Source organism: Panicum virgatum, chromosome 3K (genome assembly GCF_016808335.1).
Source record: "Panicum virgatum strain AP13 chromosome 3K, P.virgatum_v5, whole genome shotgun sequence".
Lineage (NCBI taxonomy): Eukaryota > Viridiplantae > Streptophyta > Magnoliopsida > Poales > Poaceae > Panicum > Panicum virgatum.
The window spans coordinates 42,244,346-42,266,321 of NC_053138.1; the positions used below are offsets into that span (position 1 = coordinate 42,244,346).

A 21,976-nucleotide genomic window follows, 5' to 3' on the forward strand; every position below is an offset into this window, starting at 1 on the left:
ACCGGTAAAAGTCGAGTGATTTCTTATCACTCGCGAGAAAAAATAGGAGTTGTCTGTCTACAACATGTTGCAACTATAAGGACTGACGGGCGGAGTAAATGTTGATGTTGATGTTAATGATGATGATGTTGGAACCCCATCTGTCTAGTGATGAAAATGATAAGGCCGTAGTGTGTGGTAGTGGTGGGTAAGCATTTTAAAGTACTAGCCACATGCCGAGCATATGGTAATCGGTAAGTAGTGTACCTGATTGGACCAGGGAGTGAACTTTTCTCTCATTCTCTTTGAAAGATGTTTCTCATGAATGATAAAATTCTTAAGTCTTTGGCTGCACAACTAGAGGGTTTCAACTCTATTATTAAAAATCAACTGAGCTTCAATAAAATGATAGAATGTCAAGTAGCTCAGCTGACCTCATCCTGCCTTAGCCATAACATGGGGGAACTACCCTAGAAACCGGAAGTGAACCCATGGGGGAATGCGGTGACTACGTGGACAGGAAAATCCATGCAGGAACCACCTTATCCACGGGATGCAAGAACACGGCTGAAGATCGTAACCGCCAGGAATATTGATGCTGAAGACGAAGTGTTGGAGAAGGCCAAAGAATCCAACACCATTTCTACCTAAGAAGAAACTGAGGAAGTCCCAAGGTCTTCCCGAGAGTACCACGTACAACTGCCTTACCATTTCTAGAGCGGAGAAGGAGGCCGGTGGTCGACGAGCAATTCAGCAAGTTCGTCGAGGTAATTAATAAGCTTTATTTGAACATGTTGCTTCTTGATACTATGCACGATCTCACGTATGCCAAGTATCTCAAGGATATCCTTGGCAACAAGAGGGCCCTGACGACCACAGAGGTCGTGCAACTTACAAAAGAGTCTAGGATGCCCCACCATCACACGTTCAATCGGAGCTCAACACTTGCATGCTCTTTGTGATCTGGGAGCAAGCATCAGCGTCATGCCAATGGTAGTTTATGATAAACGTAACCATCATGTGCTTACTCCTACTGCCATGTGTTTGCAGCTAGTAGACCAATCAGTTGTTACCCCATGAGGATCGCCAAGAATATTCTAGTAAAAATACAAAATTTCTTTATCCCTTGTTGATTTCTTCATCTCGACCTGGAAGTTGACACCAAGACACCTCTCATTTTGGGAAGGACGTTCTTGAGTATGGCGAATGCACACATTGATGTGGGGGCTGGAGAAATTCATCTCAACATCAATGGGTAGAAGGAGAGATTCGCCTTCAGACCGAAGGATGAACAATGCTCATAGATCAAAACTTTCAGCAGGAGGAAATATGAGAAAGAGCATGAGAAGACATATACCCATCCATCTCCACCCACACTGAATTCGTGGAGAATCATCAAATTCGAGAGGAGATCAAGGTGTATAACCAGCAGAACACGAAGCGAAGAATTCAACATAAGAAATTTCTGGAATTTAGAAAGAAAGAGATCAAAGTAACTCTGCCTACATAGAAGGTGTGGCAGAAGAAAACGTCGCCACAAACGTCTCCATCGGGTGACGACGACCGAACTCAATGTATGGATAGTCTCGCTGAGGACGAGAAACTCGAGCCCTTGCCATGAGGTATGTGGTAGTTATCCATTCCTGCATTTGCATATAAGATAGTTTATCTTCTTTCATAGTTTTCCCTTCCACATCATGGCATGTTTAAATTTTCACAAATGCATTCATTTGTCTTTATACCGCATAAAAAAAATGGCCAATATGGCAGACCTACAGTGCTTCATTCAAAGCTTGGGGGAGATGCCAATGTATCCAAGTAAGTCATCTGACTCATCCTTTTCATCTTATGTCTTGAAATAATAATAATAATAATAATAAAAGTAAAATAAAATAAAATAAAATGAAAACAAAAACAAAATAAATTAATAAATTAAGACCAAAAAAATTCATGCTTTGAATAAAACTCCCAACTATATGTGTGGAAATCCGTGTAAGCTTTATCATGCAGATGATGAATAGTTACTCTATTCATGCTTTGCATGTGCCTCATATACAACTTCTTACTCTCTTAGTACTTGAAATGTTGGCTCATGGAAATATCACTTAAGATTTTGTTTATATGGGAGCATGAGCTTGATTTCAAGTCTAAGTTGTGAGATTTGAGATAGCCCAAACCAGAATAAAATTGAATGCTCTAGTAGGGAACCTCTCTTAATTTTTTTAAAATAAAATATGTAAAGAATTCCCCTTTAATTTACATGTCCAACCCAAAGCCATAATATTTTATCTTATGAACCTATGTAAGCTATCTTGAGTTATTTTGAGCTTTGTCGAATGGTTAGCCGTTCGAGGAAGGTACTTGTCATCTACCGATCTTTCTTCTTTGAATACCCATTGTTTTGCTAGCCTCAAAATGTCTGGCATGTCAATTACCTATCTTGGGTATTGATATCCATCTTCGCTAGACAATTCCACTTACAACAATTGGACCTCTATTGTGAGCCTATCCATCTCAAATGGTCCATCCAAACAATGCTCCCTTTCAAAAACTATAATTATAGAGTATGGGTCATCTTTATAAAAAAACTGGAGAAGGAGCAATGAAAAAAAAAGAAATGACCCATACCTCCTCTCAAGAATTAGAAAATAAGGAGCTCAAATAAAAAGACCAAAAATTTCCTAAGCGTAAGTCCATTTCCTCCCTCTCCCCTGAACATTTTACCTTCGATAAGATCGGGATTTGATCGAGTACCAACCTCTTGTCAACCATTCTTCGGCTCGGCAACACAGGTAACTAAGTTATGCTACACTTTTTCCTACCTGAAACTCCACATATCAGCCTTAGATTAGAAAGAAGATGGTCAAAATTTCCGACCATGGTGAGGATCATGCATCTTGAGCGATTTGAGAGCACCACTGGGGATTCTTAAACCATTTTTGAAAAACTTGCAAAATATTCCGAGATAAGAACCTGAACAGGACGCGGGCTGGAAAATATTTCGGTGATGGTTGTTCAGGTTTCCCAACTAGGAATTAAGGTTTCTGTAGTAGTGAAATCTGATAAAATAAATTGTATGTCAGCCGTTTTCTTCCAATTTAATCGAACATAATAGCAAGCTTACCCTTGAGTTGGTTATTATGTCTGTATTCAATGAATTCTCGCGCGGTCCTTTAATGTTTTGCACTTTGGAAATTCATCGCATGAATCTCGGGGAATGTCCACACTAAGTACGATGAATCATCTACATCTATGCTTCAATTTTTGTGTTGAGTAATGTATGCGCACATGCTTGTAATTGAAGGCCCCCACAGACTATCTCCTGTCATGATTTGTGGGTGTCAAATGGAAGGCATCGCGCCACGCTGTTCCACGTAAGCTGGAGGTTCATGTCCTCTGCTTTGTTTTCTCATGACGCATGTCCACAGCTCAAAACATGGCATGTGAGGGCGGCCGTAAATTCATCAGCACATTGCATAAAACCGCAGCGAGCCGGCGAACCGACTACTCTCTTGCCCTGAACTCCAAACTCCATAAAAAGTCAACCGCCAATAGTTTATTAGTCGCTTACTTTCCTATGAACATCGATCTCTTATATATAACAACCGTGCTTCCGAGACATTCCCAACACACAAGTCGCGCCGAATCTCACGACAAGATCAGAAGTCTAGAGGTCTTAATTAGCTTCTTCACCTTCAGTCTTCAATCTGCACCATGGCGAAGCTCTCGATCGCCCTTCTGCTCACGGTGCTCGCTGCGGCAACTGTTGCCACGATCAGTGATGCCGGCGCCACCATCACTGCTGGTCGCCATGCCAGGAGGAGCCGTTTCCTGCTTGCAAACAGCGCGGTCTACAACCCGCCGCTGCCATCGTACGCCTGCTCCAAGAAGTCAGCCGCCGTGTGCCTCGCTCCGGGCAGCCCTGGCCCGGCGTGCTGCAGCGGGCAGTGCGTGGACACGGTTGCCAGCGCCGACCACTGCGGCGGCTGCAACAAGGTATGCAAGCTCAACCGCAGCACGTGCTGCGGCGGGCGCTGCGTCGACCTGCTCTCGGACAGGGACAACTGCAGCACGTGCGGGAACCAGTGCCACAAGAAATGCAACAACGGCTTCTGTGACTACGCTCTGTAATGTGTGAGATATATATAAGCATGTCTATTGATATCTAACTGTGTGTGACATGTAATACAATTGATTTACATCTGAGCCTATGGGAACTGCTACAAAATCATGATTTCAATATACTAGTCCATGAATCCGTGCACCAGCACGGACTTAGTTTATATTTGAGCTGGTGGGAGCTGCTACAAATTAAACCATGATTTGAATATATATGAAATTACCTATTATATATATTACTACTAATCTTCTCCATCTCCAATTCTCCATCTCCACAACTAAAAGGAACAATCGTCTACTGGCACTAGAATTTGCTGGATTATCCTTTGATTTAGCCTTTCCAGCAGATTTCTTGCTTGTGGCGTGCCATCTGTCAATAATATCTGACCCTTCCTTCTAGTTTCGGATAGCTCGTAACACTCGAGACAACTCTTGTTCTTGTGGCGCTGGCGAATCCAGTGGAGTATGCTCTCGTGATCGGGCAATCAGAGCCGGTGGTGGCGATAGCAGGGCCTGTGGTGATGGCTTTCATGGTGGTGGCGATGTCCGTGCCACGGTGATAAAGGGTGGTGATGGCAAAGCCGGTAGAGTATGCTCTGGTGGTTCCCCTTCTTCTTGTTGTTGTTGTGTTGGAATTGGCAAGGTATGATCCGGGGCAGCCAACTAATATTGTGGTATGACCAGTAAGGTATTTCGTTTATGCCATAGAATGGTGCTGCCGACACATTCTCCAAGGTAATTCTTCCCATCTGCATTGAGGATGTCTATCTCGTTATACTTGTAGCTCGATTTCAAGAGTTTCTCCAATTGTACGCATGCATCTAGAATAGGTGTTCCCTCAAATAAACCCCTGATGGGCTCCACCTATGCATTGGCATTAGCTCTGCAGATCCGATAGAGCAACAAGCAGGGAGTAGTACTTGTTATGCTCTGCTCTAAGCACATGCCGAACTCGCTTGGCCTAGTACCGGAGATGGCACGACCACCATCTGTTGTCGCCCCACCTCTTGCGACGGGTTGAACCAAAGTAGTCTCGACTGCTGTTGTTACGCAAGTGTTTCCATGAACAAATCATTGAACTTTCCATGTATTGCTTTCTATGTTGCTTCTCTCATTTCTTCTTTGTAGCAGTCATGGCTTCTATACCTAGCTTGGTCCTTCTCAAACTCATCCTTGATGCTCCACTTAGAGGACACGCCTCTGACGTGGCCTTCATGCTCTTTGGACCCAATGGTTGTACTTAGCACATCCTTTTCCCAATGGGGTTTGAACTAACCTTTTTTCTGAAGCTTGACAAGTTCTAATATTTTTTCCACCGCTTTAATCTTGGATTGATCAAACTTTGGTTTTCCTTCAACTAGCTTTGGCTTCTTTGCTTGAAGCCATTGCCAGCCACATTTGTCCAAGCCTTCAAATGGGTCAGGCTGTCCGGAAGCTATTCTCGCCTCTCTTTCATGCCGCCACTGGTCGACCTTCCTTTCGTAGTCACCTAGCCTAAGGAGATCTTTGTGTATGTTGTTTAGTGTGCTCGATTCTTCTAGCTTACAGCTAGGGCTTCTTCGATGGTGTATTGTCGAATAAACTCTTCCCATTGTGCTGGTGTGATGTCCCCATAATCAGCAAATAGTGTTTGATCCTTATGGACATACTAGTAAGCATGTCCATGCTAATGCTACGGATAAATTTCAAACATACAGAAAAACAACACATGATCCTTATAGTCCAAACTAAGTGTGTCAAGTAAATGATATTAGGTCCAAGGATATAGTACACCAAATATAGAACACGGAATATGTCTCGGAATATATCTATATTCTAACATCTAACACACTTCTTGGCAAAATTGAGCTGTAGTTTTTCTAAAGAATAAAATGATGTCAACCACCATATACCCCTCTAGCCATCAGATTTCTCTGTCCTTTGCCACAATCAACTTCAAGTTTCATAAGTGCATGCGCCAGCTTGTGGAGCCTTTAAGATAATCCAGTTCCTGTTGTAAGCAAAATGCTATTAATTATTTTAAAACATACCAACCAGTGGCGAACTCACCCATGATTGCGCACAATACAAACCTCTGGTTTACAATATAGACAGGAACTTGTTCAGATGCTACAAAATTCAAAATGAATCTTGAAGGAAGGAAACAATATAAGGAATGACTTTGTTGTAATCACGACATCAGAAATATAGATGTCTCCATTGCCAGAATCACCATGTGCAAGCTACATTGTCACCTTATGTTGAACTGGAAAAGCTAATGGAAAATTGCTAGTTCCTTAATGGTTACATCACTGTGTCAGCTTCCATAATCATCAAGTGGAAATTGTTTGTCACTTTATACTGGACCGCAAAAACTAAGAGGAAATTATTATCAGACCTGAAGCAGCGGGACCTTATAGGCATGGAATATTCTAGAGTAAGGGATAGCGCATGGATGTACCTTACCTCTACTGTAACTACTCGTACAGCAGTAGGACTAGTTGATGTATATAGAAACTACTCGACCTCCTTGGAGTTGGACTTTAGTAGTACTCGGCTAGGACTTTCGTGTAACCCTGTTCCACCAGACTATATAAGGGCAGGCAGAGACCCCTCCAAAATGATCGATACACATCGAATAACACCTAAGGCAATACAAACCACCACACAGGATGTATGGTATTATGTTCCGGCGACCTGAACCTATCTAAATCTTTGTGTTCCTTGCACCATCGCATTCTAATTTTGGCGAGTCCTTGCCTACAATCAATCTTCTCGGGGTATACCTCGGAGAGCTTGGCGGTTAAACACTGACAGGTGGCGCGCTAGGTAGGGGGCTTCACCAACGATCATCAGAAGAATTCGATGGCACATCTCGACGACAACATGGTGCCTCCGATCCCAAAGGCACCACTTTCTACGTCGGTTCCTGGGTTTTTGTTGCTGATGGCTTGGGTGGCTTTGATAGCCACTTGGTCGACCCCAGCATGCCAGAAACCTCAGAAGCCGCACGACGCTAAGAAACCGACAGCTTCGTCAACCAACTCAACGAGATCCTTCTCCCGGTCCACGTCAACGAAGTCCGAAATCAACCCGATTTCGACATAGCTATGCCAAAAACTCTTTCCGGGATGGAAGAGCATCTGGATAATCTTCTGGAAATCACCAAACAGGAAGCCATCGTTGATCGAGAGGCTCCCGCGTCTAGATACCAACAGGACATTGTCCAACACCACACAGAGCTACCAGATAACACAGTTTCGCCAAAAACGATTGAGAACTATCTCAAAGATCTGATGGCAATTCCACGCCCTCAAGTAGACAACTCTGAACTACTTGATGGGATCGATCGTGTCTCTGACAGCATCACAGATTGCATCAACCTCGTAGAGTCAGCCCTTCGCAAGAAAAAATCACGCATCAATCAAGAGAAAACTAGTCCCCAAATAGAGTGTACGGGCGACATCTTCTTAGGCCTTGATCACATTGATGAGAAAATTACTCAATGCATAAAAGTAGTAGAAGACACGCTCAACTCAAAAAAAATCCGACGAGCAGGAGTATTCCGAGTTTGTCAACCCCTGGGCATCAAGATGGTCATATCTAGAACAAGACCAAGCATTCATTGAGTACCTCGATGAACTCGACGGGCCAATATCCGAAAATGAGGTCACTGAATGGTCAGATGACATTGATCTATTTATGGAAGGGTTGTCAAACCCCGACAAACTCAAAGCATTGTGGGAACAATCTAAATAAAAAAAGCTATGGGATGAGTCTCAAGTCATATCGCCAAATCGACTGGATAGGTACCTAGCCGATTCTCACCCGAAGGATGACTCTATCCTAATTGAAGACTACATGGGTCGGTGGTGCAATGTTATCCATCAAGCTTCATCCGATAATCCATCGCCACGATCACCCACCCCGACATCAGCAAACCGCATGCCACCATTATGTTCTCCAGAAGAACTAAAAAATTTGGACAAATATAACAACTTCATGAATGAATTCTCCATTCGAGTTGAAGGGGGATGATTTCCTCTAGATAGACTTCCATATGATGAAGATCTTCTTCGACACACTCTCAGATTATTTCCCTGGGTGAAATCAAACACCGAATTCTACCCAGATCCGAACAGAAGTCAAGGAGCTCCCAAAAGAAGTCGGATTTTGCAAGAATGCATTTCAGATACAAAAGTGGAATCCGAGCAAAAATCGATCATCGGTGACTCTATAATTAAAGGGCTCTTAGCCAAGACCCAAAGGGAGAACAAGAGATAATCTTCAGAAGATGGGAAATTATCATTTCAACGAGGGGCTCCAGGGCTCCACTTCAAGAAGACGACACATCAAAACTCTATAACCCTGATCGCGAAATCTTCATGGCTATAATCTCAGAAATGGAAGACCTTAAGGATGACCCTGCAGAGCGAGTCGATCTTGTTGATTACAACTCTAGCGACTATGATGAATTCTTATAAGATGAAGAAGATCCGCAATCAAAAGAGAGGCATGAGGTGCCGCCTCGCAACAGAACGTCGCCAGCAACTCGGCGACTCCTCCGACTACTCTAACAATGGCCTCCGTAACGTCATCAACATTGGGCGTGACGCTCGCTTAGTTATTATCAACAAAAGGAAGGAACGTGAAGAAGCAGAAGCTTATAGTCCAACCTCCAACTACCAATTACCCAAAAACTGCGAGTGCAACTTGCGAAAATGACACAACGTCAGCTCGGTACTCCCTCCAACATCCAAGCAATCGAAGAGCGATACTGTTCATCACAGACTCCACGCACAATGATTTTTGCATCCCAAAGCAAAGCACTCAAGAGTTTCCAGTGCATCAACCTCCGCAAAGCTCTAGGTGCACCTCTGCCTCCTGTTGACGAAGACAAGAAATGAAGAGAAGAACTAAAGTTCCAAAGTTATCACAAGCTTCTATTGAGGACTAGTATTATCTACAAAATTTTCTAAATAATTATAATCCAAAAAATGGGCTCCCTGTTTTAAAGCCATCAATGTAAAGGATGGGTACATTACAAAATGTTGAAAAGAAATTAGCTATTTAGATTCCTTTGAGGTTGTTCCATATTGTATCCGCACAACAGAAAACATTGTTCAGTTAGAATAGGAATGAATAAGAGGTGAGATAAAGAAAACAAAAGAAAATAATTTCGATGCATAAGAATTAATTAGCTATTAACACGTCATAATGCAAATAAACATATAAAATCTTGAGAATCCTTTTTCAGTGGAATTGACTTAATTTTGTTAAAAAAAACACCCGTACCTTGCTGCAAACAAAAGAGATTTCACTAATAATAGCAATATGCCCGTGCGTTGCAACGGGACATAAGACGACAGTGACAAACCAGCACAATGGTGACTCAGTTGGCATAGCCAAAGGTCCAAGTGTGTTCGTGGCGGTGGTATCAAATACGTGACTACCGCCATTTTTACTCCAGGGTTTAGCATATGGAGTTTGATCGATTTAGAGAAAAGATAACTCTAGGAGGTCGTGCACACGTGGATTGCTTCAATTTCATCTATCATCTATTACCAGCAAAAGGGCCGGTAGCCTAGTGGTTATAAAAGCCTCGGTAGCACCTGAGGTCCTGGGTACGACTCTTATGGGAGCGAATATTCTGGGATTTAACGGCGTTGTGTATTCAGTGGTAGGTGACGTTCCCGTCGACAGCGAGGTGCCTGTGGTCACTTCATCAATCTCAAGGATCTGCCGACTCAGTCTTCGAAGATGCTCATAGAGGTGTAAGTGTGCGTGCGTTATGAGTGTCTGAGTTGTACTGTGTAATCTCAAAAAAAAAATCTATCATCTATTACAATGCACTGTTCAACCCTAGATTTTGTTAGGACGGGCCAACGCATATGTAGTTTATAAGAATATGGGGTAGCAAAAACAAAATTTTTCTACCGCATAAATCAGAATTACTGCAGTTATAGATTACGGGATTACCACTAGACGCGCGGTTGCGGAACTTCTGTAGCGCGTCGGTGTAGTGCAGATGGAAGCCGGCAGTGCAGTTGCATGAACCTCCTCACGAACGGCTCGTCCTTGTGCAGCAAGCGCAGCACCTCCACGAAGTCTACACGTACGGGAAGAAGCTTTGCACTCCGGATTGCTAGATCCGCGAGAACGAACTAGGGCTAGATGCACGTGGAAGCGAAGCAGGGAGGAGGAGACGGCTAGGGTTACAGTACCCCCCCTGAATTTATAGCTCCCTTGGGCGCCCCTTAGGTGGGCTTCCATGGGCCCCACCTTAAGCATCCCCTAATGGGCCAACTGAATCTCATTAATGCATTTAAGCCCAGTCTAATTTGGATCTCATACTCATTAGGCTTCTGGCCCTTAAGTGTGTGACCCTACGGGCTCACGCGTAAATAGACATGGCCCAGTACTCCTACTGGCCAATAGTTGATAGCGGTCTCTAGCAAGACGTGTCAACTCCTAAGCACGCGCGAATCATATCTGTCGAGCCGTCACAATCTTATATACATGTTGTTCCTTTTACTCACGATATTTGGTCTAGCTCCAAGCCAACCGCTCTTTCTCGATCCTGTGATTCGGAATCCTTTGTTAACCCCAGCATGGTCATGCATTTCCTGATCCGAATCACTTGAGGGGCCCAGAGATATCTCTCTTGCAGAGATGGGCAAATCCCATCTTGACCGACTATGTCTCATAGCATGCTTCTTTACAGACCCGAAAGCCACTTTTATAACTACCTAGTTACGGTGTAGTGTTTGATGGCTTCTAAGTAAGTCGGTTCACATCTTAAGTACATACGACGATCTCAGGTCTTAGGACACAGCGTACGTATTGTGTAATGAGAAGTCATCATCTCGTGTTGGGTCAGTTCTGTCTCATGTCTCACATGAACCCACATTATTAGTTTGACATTCCCATGTCCATGACTTGTGAAACGTAGTCAATCAACTAATACATGTGCTAGTCTAATATTTATGTGTGTCCTCACATGAACTCCGACTAGTAACATTTTAGAATATCTATACAAGTAAAGAGTTTCACAAATACTTCACATAAACATTAATCAATACAAGTTGTCATCCATGGATATTTAAGGAACACTTTATTAATCATGAATATAAGAAAATATGATTGTCTCTAGGGCATATTTCCAACATAGTTTTGGTACAAGGAGAAGAAGACAGTCAAATGAGAGAATGAGACACCATCGGAGACAATAAGCACAAATTGCATTAGATTAAACACCTTCCTTCCATCACTATTATGTGCATGTGTACGAACCATTTTCAAAGCCCTGAAAATTATAAAGCAAACATCCCTACTCCAGCTACTAAATGCTCGAGCAGACCGTTCAAGTCCATTTGCTGGCTCGCGGCGCATGCGACTGGTCTTCGTTGGCCACGAGTCCCAAGACCGTATGCGCTCACCGGCTCAACAGGGCTGGCGAGCCCACCACCAGCACTGCGTGGAGGCGAGCTCACCAGCACCTCATCGAGCTGTAGTGGCAGGCGAGGAGGGAAGGACGGACAGGGACGAACGCACAGATGAGGAGGACAACCGTACCTCGCGCCTTGGACGGTATCAGACGTTGAGAGTAGCGGTGCGGGCAGGGGATGGACGCGGAGCGGAACAGACATCCGTCATCCGATGGCATTTCAGACTGCAGGTTCAAAGTGGAGGACCCACGTGTAAAAGCGACTAATGACGGACGAAAAGTTAAAGGACCGCAGAAACGGTCCACTCTTTATAAAAAAGTAAAGATTACAGCACACAACCAAATATATGAAACTGTGGTCACCACCCTGATCCGCAGGAACCGGGGAATTAGAACTGGGTACCAGCTAAGTCAAGATGGGAATGGGCCGGATCGACCCATCGGTAGTTGACCCGACCCATAAAAGCAAGGCCAATGAGCCACATGGGCCGGCCTCAAGTTTGATAAGAGTCCATAGAAGCCGGAGTCTACCGACCCAATGAGCCGGATGGGTCGACCCAAAACAACTCTATCATCCCACATAATTCCTAGTTCTAATCTACCATTCCACCTGATATCTAGTTCTATCTGATGCATGAGAGAGAGACAAACATGGAGGCAAGCAAGCTAGCCGTAGCAGCGGCATCTCGGCACGTCTCGCTGTCATCCGGCGGCCATGAATCTTCATGCCGCGCTCCATCTCTGTTATTCTTCCGTGGGTATCCTGCACTATGTAAGAAGAGGCCAATAGTGACGGGCGTCATCTACCTAAGGTGACGGGCATCGCGTCCGTCACTTGTACATCGTCACTGATTAGAACACAGAAAAGTGACGGACAAAAGCCCGTCACCTATGTACCTAAAAGGTGACGGGCATCCGTATGAGCTGTCACCTATAGTATTCTTAGTCCGTCACCTATGTCAACACATAGGTGATGGGCATCATTCTTTTGCGTGCTAAAATAAATATTTGCAGTGGGAATAAAAATCAAAAAAATATTTTCTTTTTCTCACCGCGCTCGCGTCGCAAGTCGCAAGCCGCGTGATTTTTTGCGCGAATATGCGCGCGTGCGATTTTTTCTGGTGTTACTAGGATTCGAATCCACAACCCCAGCCTCGCGCGTAACCTTTCCTACCACTAGGCTACACCATCTCATGTGATCAGCAATGAGATACTTTCATTTTACCATCACTTTCTAATGTCTTATATAACATGTTTCACAGTTATAACAATCTCAAATAAAAAACTTTTCAACTACAAAGTTGTAGATCTGGTGGCGAGCTACAACTGTCATATACACTTTTTTTCCATCTGAGGTCATTTGAAAATTTTGAAAATTTGAAATTTAAAATTTAAATCATATATTTGGGTACCAAAACAACCTCAACTGAAAAAATTTGAAATACAAAGTTGTAGATCTGGTTGAGGCCTACAACTTTTGAATAGACTAATTTTTTGTTTGAGACAATTTGAATTTTTCAAAAATCACATATTCAAATATTAATAAAAGTCACAAAAGTGACGCGCCCTGATGTTACACGTCACCTATGTCATCACAAAGGTGACGTGCTTTGATATTGCCCGTCACCTTTTACTTATCAAAGTCTGTCACCTATACTAACCTTATAGGTGACGTGATTTAATGTTGCCCGTCACCTATATCAAATTTATAGGTGACGGACCATATATGTGGCCCATCACCTATAACAAAGATGACGTGGTTTAATGTTGCACGTCACCTATGTCATTACAAAGGTGACGGGCAATATTTTAGAGAGACCACCAAGACGTAAAAGGTGACGTGCATCATCTTCGCCCGTCACCCAGATAACAAAGGTGACGTACAACAACAACATATCACATTTGTGCACGTCACTATATGTCATTTTTCTACATAGTGCTGTATGGTGATTGAACCAGAACCAAATCTTTGCATGCCCTACCTAGCTAACCCCGAGTGCAAAGGAGCAGCTGGCCACTGGGCAACTGCGGAGAACGATTCTTCTTCTTCCTCCTGGACACACAGCTTGCCTGGCCATAGTAGGTAAGGTAGTTGGTATACTGACAAGCCTGCACCGGATCTAATATTCTGATGATCTAATCCCACTTCACCTTTGTTCGATACTAGTTAGTTTGCTAGTGCACTAGTTCTAAAGAATTCACCTACTGGTTTTGTGCAGCTAATACTCAGCATCGCATGATTCGGTTTATGACATTATCGCGGCTTTGAAAATATTATTGTTTGTAGAGTTTTTAGCTAGCACAAGATGATACTATATTAGTTTTCATAATTTTGTATTGTACCTTGCTCTTATTTACACTGATTGATTTGTTATATGCACATATAACCCTATTTATATTATATGTTATGTCTGAATGGATCGACCCATTATATCTATTAGGTCAACGAGGCCATATATAGATGATAGATTAGGTCGGTTCGTGGCCTCACAAATTAGCCCTGGGGCTATAGGGGCCAGGTCCAAAGCCAGATTCGGATTGGCCCATTCCCGTCTTGACAGCTAAGCGGTAAGCACTCGCAATATACCGGGTACCAACCGAGGTTCTGATTGGAACCGCTCCGTGGCCTCTTTCTTCGAATCGAGTGAAATCCCCTAACCCAACCTCCACATGTATTTAGGAAATCGAGAAAATTAGTGGGGAATCGAAAGGCGCTAGTATAGCACGTTCAACAGCAGAGGTAATCCCAGATGGATTCTTGAGGTGCGATTCCAGAGGCGACGAAGATTGCTGCCACCGATACGATTCGCGGATACTGCATGCAGGGGATTGTAAGCTTCCGGCATGGCGGCGTGGATACTTTCTCGGTGCGGACCCTCGTCGATAATTATGAGGATGGAGAGAGACAGAGTAAGAAAACCCATCTACTGCTTCATTAATGAATTATTGAATTTCAGTATAGAATACAATTAAAGTGGTATCTTCAGTTGTTATCTCCACTATAAAGAAACAGACTCAATAGTTGCATTTATGACACATGCTGAAAGCGTTGTAAATGGCAAATCTCACACAAAGTTGTTGATCCGGACACAATGATATCAATACCATAAAAACATTGGCATGGAATATAATTTGCAGCAGCACATAGCATGACACTACTAAAAAAACATTAACTATGCCCTTTAAAAAAGCTCTCGGAGGCGAGCAGAAAAAATAACCGCGATTAATGGCCAGCAATAATCGAGGCGGTTACTTATTATTAACCGAAAATCACCTCGCAAAATCGATTAACCAAGGCAGACAACCTTAAAATAACAGTCTTGGTTCTGGTTGTTTTAAATCAAACGTCTAGTTTAATTGATTAACCGAGGCGGACAACCTATAAGATCCACCTCGGAAAATATCGAGGTCCTATATATACATATATATACATATAGATATATATATATGTATATATATGTATATACATATATATACATATACATACATATACATACATATATACATACATATACATATATACATACACATACATATATATATACATATACATCTATATATACATATACATATATATAGGTGAGTTCGGGTTTCTCTTCACCATCTATCACTCTTATCTCTGTCTTCTATTTCCCCACGCAGGCTCTCTTCACTCCACGCAGGCCCTTTCGGGCCGGCGCGGCGTTTGAGCGGTGGCGCCCGCGTGCGGCGGCGCGCGGGCAGTATTGATGGCTATTATTTCACATTTTGACCGTCAACTTCTCAAAATAAATTGAGCTTTACACTATATTTTATTTATATTTTATATATTTCTAACGAGTTTCACAAGTTTTGGATGACTTGTGATTTCACGAGCAAGTGTACCAAAATTGGACCAAAATGGGCCCGAACCCATGCTGACCGGCCTCTCTTAGGCCGACCGGCCTCTCTTAGGCCGACCGGCCTAGCACCCCTAAAGACATTGCCACGTCTTCGATCCAGGGGCAATGTGACACACCCACAATGCCTCTGAGTCGTGGATTGGATGTTGGTTTGATATCGAATGGACCAAAAGTCTTGCACAAGGATCAAAGGACCCACAACTCAGTGCAAAATCGTGTCCAAGTCATCGATCCAACACTCAGGGAAGATCACGAGCATACAAGTGTAACATCGGCACAACGGAGGGCCAAGGTGAGCCAGAGGGAGGCCGGCCGGCCTAGCACGTGCCCGCGTACACACGTGCTGGCATACACTTCAAGCAATTTACACTGGCATCAGGGAGGAATCAGAGATGTCCAGGAGAAGGTCGATGCCACGTGGTGACACCCCTAGGCCGGCCGGCCTATTGGAGGACGGCCGGCCCCATCTGGTGGCCTCGCCCCGGCTCCATGTGGAAGACAAGCACAGCTGTCTTATCTGCTTACAACTGACGTCACGTGCTTCACCAGCTGAATACCGACCTTGGAAGGCTATAAATAGCACCCTCATCCCTCACTTGTAACATACAACATTGGAGCTCATTCTCTCTTCACTTTCTAGAGTATGTTAGTAGTTTGAGAGTTAGAGTCGACTCGAGCTTGCTCGGGATTCCGGAGTCATTGAAAGTTTGGTATAGCTCTTGTATCTTTCTTTTGACTTTACCATTATAAGTTACCTTCTTTATTTATCTGAGTCAGCTTTACTTTCTGTATTCTTTTATCTTCTCAAGTCTGAGAGTTTAGCTTCAGCGCAGAAGTAAGTTTTACCTTTAGCTTAGGCTAAGTTATCTTTCTTGTTTTCGGGATCTTACCTTACAGATATTCTCGCCCAGACTAGAGGACTTAAGTTAGTTCTCTAAGTTGAGGGTGATTTCTCTCGAAGGCCTCGAGAGAAATCCTAACACTAAGTACAGACGTGCTGTCTGAGCCTAGTGTTATCTAGAAAGTGTGTTCCACCCCACGGTACCGTTGTGGTAGGTGGCAGGTGGTGACAGCCCTATCCATCTCTTGTAGTCCACCACGTTCGGGTGCTTTCATAGCAGTAGTGCCGACTGCCATTGGAGTAAGCTTTGGTTTCCTGAAGATTAGTTAGGTGTTTAGTCTGATCTAGAGAGGCTAGCTCGATAGTTCAGAAGTGTATCATGTGTCTTATCTCGCTCGTTGTTCTCCCAGCTGCTACCTCTCTAAGGAGTTGAGCCTCCATGTGTCACTCGATCATTGATTGGCCATTTATCTTACCTATCTATCTGGCTCACCCTGTCTTGTTAGTCGGTTGAGTATGCTAGTACGGTTATCAATCGATTTATGATACTCTTTGCCATAATGCTTTCCTAAGGAAAATTATGATACCTTGGAATACTCCAAGGTGAAGTGCTACAGTGGTGATTCTATGCGCTTGCGGAATATATATTCTATTGGGCATAAGAAATGCCAACAAGCATTTCTGACGCTGTTGCCGGAGAATATCGTAAATAGTTTGATAAACTTTACTGGTTTGTCACCACTAACCTTAGCGGGCATATCATTGCTCTCTCTATCTTTTTGATTGATGCAGAGCAGTGCATGACCGGTTTTGTCCTACTAAGCAACATCAATCTGAATCCAAAAAGAATTGGGAGAATCGTGAGATGCCGTGTTGTCCCACCTCAGAAAAGATTTACTTGGCCTTTAGGTTCCCCATCCACATCAGCCTCATCACCCAAGGATCAGAAGGCTCTTCATCAGTTCTCAACCCCGTTCAGCAGCCACATTCCTACTGGACTAAACCAAGATCAAGCCAGCAATGACAGCTTTGAGATGAAAACTGGACTAGTGAACATGGTCCAGGCAAGTCCGTTCTATGGTAAGGCATCTGAGGATGCCAATGCTCATCTCCAGAATTTTCTTGAAGTGAGCAATACCATCTGTCGGCGTTTAACCGCTAAGCTCTCGGAGGTATACCCCGAGGTGATTGATTGTAGGCAGGGACTCGCCGAGATCAGAACGCGATGATGCAAGGAACAGAAAGATTTAGACAGGTTCAGGCCGCCGGAGCGTAATACCCTACATCCTCTGTGTGGTTTGTATTGCCTTAGATGTTGCTCGATGTTTTGGAGGGGTCCATGCCTGCCCTTATATAATCTACGGGGACAGGGTTATATGGAAAGTCCTAGCCGAGTACTACTAGAGTCCTACTCCAATGAGGTCGAGTAGTTTCTAAGTACATCAACTAGTCCTACTGTTGTATGAGTAGTTACAGTAGAGGTAATGTACATCCATGCGCTATCCCTTACTCTAAAGTATTCCACGCCTGTGAGCAGTCCCGCTGCCCCGGGTCTGACAAGCCCCCGAGCTCATCGTAGTCGAGTCTTGCTGGCATCGAGTACTTCTGAAGACAACTTCGAGTACTTCGAAAGCTTCTGAAAGCTACTTCCCATGCTTGAAGTCCATCGTGTGCTTCGAGTAGTCTTTCGAGTACTTCTTTGGCTGCATCGAGGCTATGAGGTGCTCAAGCCCCGAATCTTTCTTCGTATATGGTGCGCGATGTACTCGCGCTCCATATGTAGTAGCCCCTGAGTCTTAGGTTGAATCATAGAATCAGGCTGAGGGTCAAATCAGTCTTCTGCATCTTTCAAAATTTCTATTTGAAATTTGAATCTTCCTTAAAAAAAAGTTGTCATTTATGACACATATCCTGTATCCCCGAGCCTTGGATCTAAATCCATTGATTTAGGGTTAAGGATCCCAAAGTCGTGGCATACCTTCTTATCATTCCACTGAAAAGTGCCAAAAGTGATCCTCTGAATAAAGTCACTTTTCTGATAAAGGAGTATTTTCTGTCGGTTCTCTGTAGAATCACATGGCGTGTACTGTGACTGGAATCTACACTGTTCAACTCATGAGCTCTTTGTTTTGTAGCGTCACGAGTTAGTTTCAAGTGCGGTGTTTTCCTCTATAAAAGAGGAGATGGGGGTTCTTTCAGAATTATTCCTCCAAAGTAGTCATGACTTTTAGTTGGAGTTCATCATTGGAGAGTTCTTTCCCTCCTGATAGAAGTAGTTGTTGCATATTGATAGTTGCTTGAAAAGTATTTGCGAGCGACAAGAATACTTGCTCTCTTCCTAGCCGTCGGCCTTGCTTCTCTCATCTTAGCCATCCTAGGCATTTTGTATTTGGGTGGTTAGAGGTAGATGCAGTTTCAGAAGTTGCGGACTGGTGGTTTCATACTCTTGAGGGGCGTTTTAATGGTTTCCCCCTCAATGGCATTTTTTTGGAGATGGCATTATTTTTGTTAAAGAAACGTATCAGGGAGAAGGAGAAATTCCTTTGCAAGATGCAAGAAGAGGATTTACGATTCTCCCAAGATTGCATGTCTTTCTTGCTAAAAATATCTTGTTCTGAATGTTTCAAGTTTATTCCCTTTTGGGGATAACAAGATTTGTATCTTTTTAACAGCCATTAAGCTAATATAACTGAACTCAAGTAGAATCGAGTAGTTTATGATATCAAATCTGAGTTTTTTCTTTTCAAATGTAATCCCGAAAAAATTGTGAATGCTAAAGGAAGGTTCCGATTTTACGGGATGATTTGTTCCTATTGGAAAAATCCCTGAATTATCGCCTGAGATAATTCTGTGACTGGCGCATAACCTTTTAGCTTCTAAACATTCACAAAATTGCCACTGGTTAGGTTATTTAACCTCTCAGTTAAACCTAGGTTTAGCACGCTATCAAGTTCTCTCAGCTCAATCCGCCGCCACTGCCTTTTCTGTCGGTGTTTTACCGACGGGTTCTCCGAGGTATACCCCGAGGAAGTGGTTGTAAGTAGGGACTCGTCGAGATCAGAACGCGATGGTGTAAGGAACATAAAGATATAGACAGGTTCGGGCTGCCGGAGCGTAATACCCTATGTCTTGTGTGGTGGTTTGTATTGCCTTAGGTGTTGTTCGATGTGCATCGTCCTGTTCTGGAGGGGTCCCTGTTCGTCCTTATATAATCTGGGGGAACAGGGTTACATGGAAAGTCCTAGTCGAGTTCTGTTAGGATCCTAGTCTGAGGAGTTCGACTAGTTCCCGCGTTCACTGACTAGTTCTACTCCTATTCGGATAGATACAATAGAGGAAGAGCATATCCATGTGCTACTCCCTACTCTATAATATTCCACGCCTGTGAGCAGTCCCGCTATCCCGGGTCTAAAAAGGCCCCGAGCTCTTCGTAGTCGAGTCCTGCAGGCATCGAGTGCTTCTGAAGACATTCGTCGGGTGCTTTCAAGAGCTTCTGGATTCCGCTGTCCGGTCAACGAGTGCCTCGGGTGCTTCTGGATCCGGTTGTCCGTCTTTTGAGTCCATCGAGTGCTTCGAGTAGTCTTCTGAGTGCTTTTTCGGGTGCATCGAGACTATGAGGTGCTCAAGCCCCAAATTCTTTCATGATATATTGTGCGCGGTGTACTCGCGCTCCATATGGAGTAGCCCCCGAGCCTTAGTTTGATTTGACAAATCAGGCTAAGGGTTAACTCAGTCTTCTAGGTCCTCTAGATTTTTTGTTTGGAGCTTGAAATATATTCGAAAAAGTTGCCATTTATGACACGTATCCCGCAGCCCCTGAGCCTTGAATTCAAATCCGTGATTTGGGGTTAAGGGTCCAGGAGATCGTTTAAAATGCTTACCGCTTTATTCAAACAGCATATATCTTTGCTTAAGCCTTGGATGTCATTTATTTTTTCCTAATATACTTGCTGAATACGACATATGCTCACCCTTGCTATAACCACACTTAAGCTTGTTAAAGATGTTGCTGAGTTCTAGGCGTACGCAACTCCCGATCGATTGCCTATGAACATTGGAGCCGTCGTTTCCAGGATAAAGTTGTGTATCTCTAATAGTCTGTTAAATGTTGTAAGTCTCTTTTACGTGATATTGTGGCTCATTATTCCATTATGATGTCACTATATGTATGGAACTTGATCTTGGCATACATATAGTTATGCATTCGGTTTTTTTAAAATCAGGTGTGACAGGAGACCCCATTTAGAACCGAGTGTCCCAACTGGTACTAAATGTGCAACCTAAAGAAGAAAAATGCACGCGGTCACTGTTGACGGTCTATTTTGACTATCAACTCATACACTAAAATCAAGCATACTGTGGGGCAAATGCTAGTATAGGACTAAATATTAATGAATTACACAGATGTTGGGTTTAGACTGTGTGCAGTTGATTCTGAGCTAAAAATGTAGCAAGATGGTGAGGCATAATCCAGACATGAAGCTTCGGCCAATCAGAGCGTGACACATGGCTTCACACGGATTGGAGGGCTCACCAAATCATGAAACCGACATAACCCGGGGCTATGCCACATACCAATGACATGTGGGCCCCAAGATAGACTCCAAGCTGAAGTTGAGGGTGGTTGGCCACTAGGCCAAGCCAGGCGACCACAGGGTGGTCGGCTGCCTGCCCAATGGGCCCCACTACCTCAAATCGCCACGTAGTGTTTCCTCTTTGGTGGAGAAGGTCAGTTTCAGCAAGGTTAAGCTCCATCTCGCGGCAGAACTCAAGTGGCACCCTCCTATAAATAGTAGAGGGGATAAAAAATGGAACATAGAACACACATCAACACAACTCACCTCTCCTCTCACTTGTAGAGTTTGGAAAGTGTCGGATTTGTCAGCACTCCTCTCCGCTTGTGCCTCGACGGATGCTTATCAATTATAGTAAGGGTTCGCAACTTCCTTTGTTATTTAGAAATAGAGTTTAATTGCAAGTTTTAGTTTCTACCTTTTACATGATTGAGTGATTGCTTAAGAATAGTGAATGATCCTAATTTAAGACTCCTGATAGAGAGAGATAATCTTGACCGGGGTTAGGATCAGTACGGTATAGCGTAGACGTGGTGTCTAGGATAGACTTTACCGGTGGTGATAGGTTGTTAGGAATCTGTCTAGGCTACACACATATTAGGAATAGGTTGTTGTGTATCCCATGGTCGTTGAGGTAGCCAGCAGGTGGAGATAAGAGCCCATTAATCCTACTCGATCGGGTACATAATAGTGCACAGTTTTCGAAGCGTCTGGCGTTAGCCAGGGGAAGCCGATAGCTCGAGGTAAAGGCGAAGCCAGCTCTTCTCTTAGCTTAGATTCTAAAACTAAAATATGACAATACCTTAGAAACACCAGCCCTTAGAAACAATAGAAATTATTACACGGTCCGTCCCAACTGCGGTGCCACTCAAAGATAACGGGGACCAGCAGCGAGAGAGGTCCTGTGAGCATCAACAACCATATCTCCGCATGTGGTAGATACTATCACCTAGGGGAAGTATGGGCTTGTTTGGTTCTGGGACTTTTTTCATAAGTCTCTATCACATTAAAAGAAATTTTATTATTTTATAGTATTAAATAAAATTTGTTTATAAATGTTTTTTGACAGCTGAGTGCTAATTCGCGAGACAAACCTAATAAGCCTAATTAATTCATAATTTGCTACAATGATGCTACAATAACCATCCGCTAATCA

General features: G+C 43.5%; 1 protein-coding gene across 1 annotated transcript; it reads left to right on the forward strand.

Annotated features, from left to right (window-relative positions):
• The first annotated feature begins 3,693 nt into the window (after positions 1–3,693).
• Positions 3,694–4,110, forward strand: LOC120701467 (protein STIG1-like). The gene has a single exon (XM_039985501.1). The coding sequence runs from the start codon at positions 3,694–3,696 to the stop codon at positions 4,108–4,110; it is 417 nt and encodes a 138-aa protein (XP_039841435.1).
• The last annotated feature ends 17,866 nt before the right edge of the window (positions 4,111–21,976 follow it).

What these genes read in the sequence shown, in the direction of transcription:
- LOC120701467 (XM_039985501.1), top strand. Translation starts at nt 3,694, where the DNA reads ATGGCGAAGCTCTCGATCGCCCTTCTGCTCACGGTGCTCGCTGCGGCA.